Genomic DNA, 5,287 nt, shown 5'->3' on the forward strand with positions numbered 1-5,287 from the left:
GAATTAAAAAAAAAAAAAAACTTTTCGAAATGACACTGTTTCCATTAACTTATAATTTTGCGATAAAGCACAAACCAACTCGCGCAATAAGTCATTAAAAACACGGCAATGAACGACAACAAGTATTTTTTTTATTTCATTCACTAAAAGGAGCATCTGGGTGACGTCACAGCTCTGTCTGGGGCGCGTGCAGCGCAGCTCGACACAGAAGAGGGAGAAGTCTGTTTTGTGGTTAAAAGAAAAAGCAGCAAATAAGCACCTGGACCTTTTTTCTGTCTGAAAACACCGCAACATAAATTCAAGTTTCTGTCACGGCGCTCGCGCTCATGAGACTTCAGGCTCCAAGCTGCAAAAGTGCGTTTGTAGATAAAGCGATGAGGAAAGGAGGAGGAGCTGCGTGATTCTGTATGACCCGCAATTTCTAAACCGCTTTGACGCTGCGGGACCTCTTGGTGCCCCGGCTGTGCAGCGCTCAGATCAGACACTTCATACCGAGAAGTGCATTTATTTAGAAAAAAGTGTTTCCGTTAAAGTTTTGCAAAAAATGTCTATTTCATCCTCTAACCGCAAAAACTTTTTTTCGAAAAATGCTAGTTTTTTCGAAATTGTGGTGTTTTCATTAGGAGAATTTATTATCCAAATTCCAATTTGCGAAATTTCAGAGTTAATGGAAATGCGACTATTGATTATCTCGTTAAGGAGAAAACGATTTAAAAGAAAAAGTGGGACAGGCCGTTTTTGGCTTCAGAAATAATAAACATCTATTTTTAAGATGTTTTAATTTTTAATTCTTTATAAAGGCAGGTGTGATTTAAAAAAATTGCATCACAATAAAATAAAATTTTCGAGCAGCTCACAAGTGAGTTGTGCTATTTTTAGAAGAGACCTGCGGGCGACTGATGTGGAGCTCGCGGGCGACCTGGCGCCCGCGGACGACGTGTTGGTGACCCCTGTTCCAGACGAAGGTCAGAGGTAGAGGAAAAGTTTGATGAAAGACAAATAAACTTCTCATTGCATTGCAGTACTTAGAGGAGTTTGCAGAGCATCTGCTTCCAGACAGCGACCCTCTTCACCAGATGGTGGATCAGCTGGTGCAAGTCCTTGCAGAAAGGAACAAGGACATCCCTAAAGTGTCCGAAAGGCCCTGGAGTGTCCATGTGGTGAAAAACCATCAAATCAATGCTTTTGTTCTGCCAGTGAGTAAGAGAAAGATGGAGGAAGACATGTTTGTGGTGTTTTCAACCAGCAGAATGTGGCTCAGATACAAACCAGCTTTTGCTTTCTTTAGATTGGGAAGGTGTTCGTGTTCACGGGGATGCTGGATGCTGTGGCAGATGCTGATCAGCTCATCTCTGTCCTGGGACATGAAATGGCTCATGTGATACTTGATCACTCTGTAGGTACAACAGTTTGTTTCAAATCCTTTCTGGTTTTTCCCTGTTTGTTGGTCGGAAACACGGCTGATTACTTTGGTCAAGAGTGCAGTAGAGTGACTCTTGAAAACTATTGATGGAGCCCCCCAAGATTTCAGTCAGGGTCAAGTTGACTTTATTGTCAGCACCTAACCAGTTTACTCTGTTTGTTTTTCAACTCATATGGACTACTGCATTACTGCACTGGTTTAGAAATGTTAGAAGTTTAAGTTTTCTATAATTTTGTAGAAAATATAAGGTTTAATGTTTGTAATGAAAACATAAAGATATCTGGAATAGGGCTGTGCGATAAAACGATAATTATCTTTATTGCGATATTACTTTTTTCCGATAGTGAAATGAGTCTATTGCGATAAACTTTCGTTTTAAATGAACACGGGAGAAACCCCCGGAAGAGCCGCGCTTCGTCTTCTTACGGAGCAGCTGATTCTAGGAGCCCAGACTGAGAGGGGGGGCACGGAGACCCTGAATGATGACAAAAGGACACAACAGAAAACATTATTTCAGTAAACCAATAACCAATATATAATCGCAAATGCTTTTATTTTTAATGTCAAGGTAACGATGTTTATATATTTTGTTTTGGAAACATCGTCACCGGACCCCCCTCCTCTAAATTGAAAATGGTTCGGTCCGACTGGATTATTTTTCTGCAGCTGTTTGTTACCGACAGATCACAGAGAGTGAGGGAGAGAAGACACGCTTTAAAATTAGGAGTTTAAACCTGATTTAGAGGAGAACCTCCATGAAAAAAGAAAAAGGAGACAGTCTGTCTATTGCCGCGCGTTGCGCGGCACGTGTCACGCGTGGCTGAAAGAGGAGAGAAGGAGAGACTGCGCGAAGCTGTTACGAGCACCGCGCAGGGGGGCGGGGACTCGATTGTGGTTCTGGAGTTGAGATGAGTTTGAGGGTTTTGTTAAAATATTAACCAAAAGCTTTTGTATAGAGCTTCGAATTAGAATAATTTGTTGTTTTATTATGTATCAAAAATGAATTTGTTAGTTACATTTGTGCCGTTTATCAGGGCCGTGCAGAGACATTTGGAGGGGCAGGTGCTCAAAGTTAAAAAAAGGGCACATGGAACAAAAATTTGAAGCACCGCACAACACACCTTACAATATATGGTGCTGATTCATGATCTGCCTTTAATTATTATTCATTATTAAAAATAATAAAAAAATGTATATGAAATGATGTGTCTTAATTGCATTTGTACATATTCATTTTTTATATAGCCCATATTTACAAAACACAGATTGCTAGCTTCAAGGAGACAAACTACGATTCAAAATTAACCGACACTGTAACCAAATAACGCTAAATTACTAATCTAAAAATTCACTTTAAAATATCGGATGAAGGGACATTACAACAGTAACCAGAGCGAACGTTAACTGCTCCTAAATCAACCAAATCATCAAAATTTTTAGAGGGCCTATATAACGTTAAACTAAATGCTCTAGACTTGGAGCGATGTTTTATTTATTTTTTAGCATCGTTTTGCAGGGTGTTCCCTCCCCCACCTGCCTATGTGGACGGCACACGCAGCCCAACTAGCCTATCTTGGTGTAGGTATGTGACAAAAATTTTCCAATTAGGTTGATTGCTCTGATATTTATATCACTGGAACGAGCTGAAAGAGATCATTCCAACGGTATAGAAATCATTAAGATAGCTCAAAGAATAAGAAAGTTAAGGCACATTAGGTGATCAAAAGTAGGATATAATTTTATTCCTAAATAAACAGCAAAACAGTTATATTTTTGTGACCGGAAACAAAGATTAGAGTCTTTAAATTGTCGTAACTTTCTCATTACTTGTCCAATCCACGAAAGGAGGGTATCGTTGGAAAGTGAATCAAGCGAACTGCAAGAATTAAGTCACAAATTTAGTATTAAATCAATATTAATGTCAATATTATCAAATAGTAGGCGTGTTTGAGATCCCCAGGCGCCTCGCCTGCAGCTGCTGCTGGAGGGGGCGGAGAAAGGCGCCTGAGATGAAGATCCAGGAGTTGGGGGTTGTCCTTAACATTGTCTGAAAGTTAATATGCCACTCCTCCTAGTATGATTTGTGCGGTTGTGTCTTTTATATTATTTTTAATATCTTTTAGAGTAAAACAGTTAATAAAATAGCTGCGAAATTCATGCACTGTCCCAAATAAATAAATAAAATAAAAGTTAAGTTTTAGAGACAACAATAACAAATATCACCACAGATTATTTGAAATCTTGTTTATTTTTTCATCAGTGATTCACTACCTTCCAGAAAAAGTAATAAAATACACCGATGTCCTTCATTTAGCGCCAGTTATTTCACACCGAACTACAAGAACTGTGTGGACACAGTTTCCCACAATGCATTGTTTTGTAGTCATCACGGCGGCATGCACCCAGCGCAGTACCTATTTTCTGGCTGCGCTGGCTTAGGAAGGCGCCTTGAAACCTTCGTGACGGCGCACATTTTACGTCAGTGCAAGAAACTAACCAACATGCACCGCAATCTAGGTGATCTGCGCAGCGCCTGGGGATCTCAAACACGCCTATTCATACAGAAATCTGCTCCTGTATGCCTGTAGACATCGCTTGCAGCCAATCAGCTTGCTAGATTCGGTCACGTGACCTCATGTTCCAGCGTTCAATTCTTAGACACTGAGGCTTGCGAATGAAAAAGCAGTACCTGCTGATTGTTTTTTTCTCATGAAATTTACAGGAGATGAAGAATAAATCAACAGTAATCGACTAGTGGCAAAATTAGACGACAACTAACTTTTTTTTTAAAGCTGACGAGTGGTTTTGTGAACTGCAATTTTCGGCCGAAAAATTTCCTAGCTTGTACTGCACGGATTTAAAAAAATCCAAAAGCAGGTTAAAGAAAAAATTCTGGACTATAATACAAGTAGATGTGCTCGCATGTATACTATCCACCGATTTAGTTACGCTCGTTCTAAACAGGAGAGTACCCTGCAGCCTCGCGCGCAGGCTGAACAGCAGCTCTGGCAGAAAGTTCCGGCGCCGAAGCTGCACATACGCGCGGTCGCAAAACACACACAGCATGTCCATTTCACTGTCTGTCATTTTCCAAGAATATACCAAACAATTTGCACATTGAACAACGAATACCGCTGCATAACCTACTCAGCGGTCCTTGGCCACTTCTTATCGTACTGTCAGGTCTTCAGGGCTGCAGCTCTGATGTTTCCGAGGAGGTCAGGGCAAGTTTACGCGGATCACATGATCCAGGGACTGAAATTGAAACTTTTTTTTTTTTTTTTTGAAGGAGCACAGACAGGCTTTCTCCCAGACATATTTCCAAAAAACAAACAAAAAAAAAGGCATATTGACAAAAGGGCACTTTGGGCATCAAGGGGCAAAGGGGCAGGTGCCCTAGCACCCAGCGCCCCCCCCTCTGCACGTGCCTGCCGTTTATGCTCATTTCTTAATGAGGTGATCTAATAATAGTAAAATAAACTTGTTTTTAACGACTCCTGACATGACACTAAATTAAGAGATCTTATGTGTTTGATCAATCCTCCAACATGTACACATGTCAGATGACTGAGTGAAATGATGATTAAATCTATTATCAGAACTGTTTATTTTAAGATTAAGTTTACATTTTATTATCTTCTGCTGCACAGCAGTACCTATAGTTTATGTTCAGAAGAAATTAGAAAATAATATAAAAATAACTGCAATATATTTGCTGCTTTAGAACAATGTTTTGAAGACATAATTTTAATTTGAAAGGAACTTGTATGTGCTTCAGTCAGATTAAAATGAATCAGAAAATCTGTACAGCCTATTGAAAACATACCACCGTTATGGTTTAACTATTGTGTACATTATGTATAT

The 5,287-nt window shown here is 39.8% G+C and overlaps 1 protein-coding gene across 1 annotated transcript in view; it reads left to right on the plus strand.

Annotated features, from left to right (window-relative positions):
• oma1 (OMA1 zinc metallopeptidase) overlaps positions 1-5,287 on the plus strand; it is a gene marked incomplete in the record, with an annotated part of 21,471 nt that overhangs the window by 7,052 nt on the left and 9,132 nt on the right. The window contains 2 exon segments of the mRNA XM_024261826.2: positions 1,023-1,196; positions 1,289-1,396. Of these exon segments, the coding sequence (XP_024117594.1) occupies positions 1,023-1,196; positions 1,289-1,396 (282 nt within the window).

This window comes from Oryzias melastigma, unplaced genomic scaffold (genome assembly GCF_002922805.2).
Source record: "Oryzias melastigma strain HK-1 unplaced genomic scaffold, ASM292280v2 sc00328, whole genome shotgun sequence".
Taxonomy (NCBI): domain Eukaryota; kingdom Metazoa; phylum Chordata; class Actinopteri; order Beloniformes; family Adrianichthyidae; genus Oryzias; species Oryzias melastigma.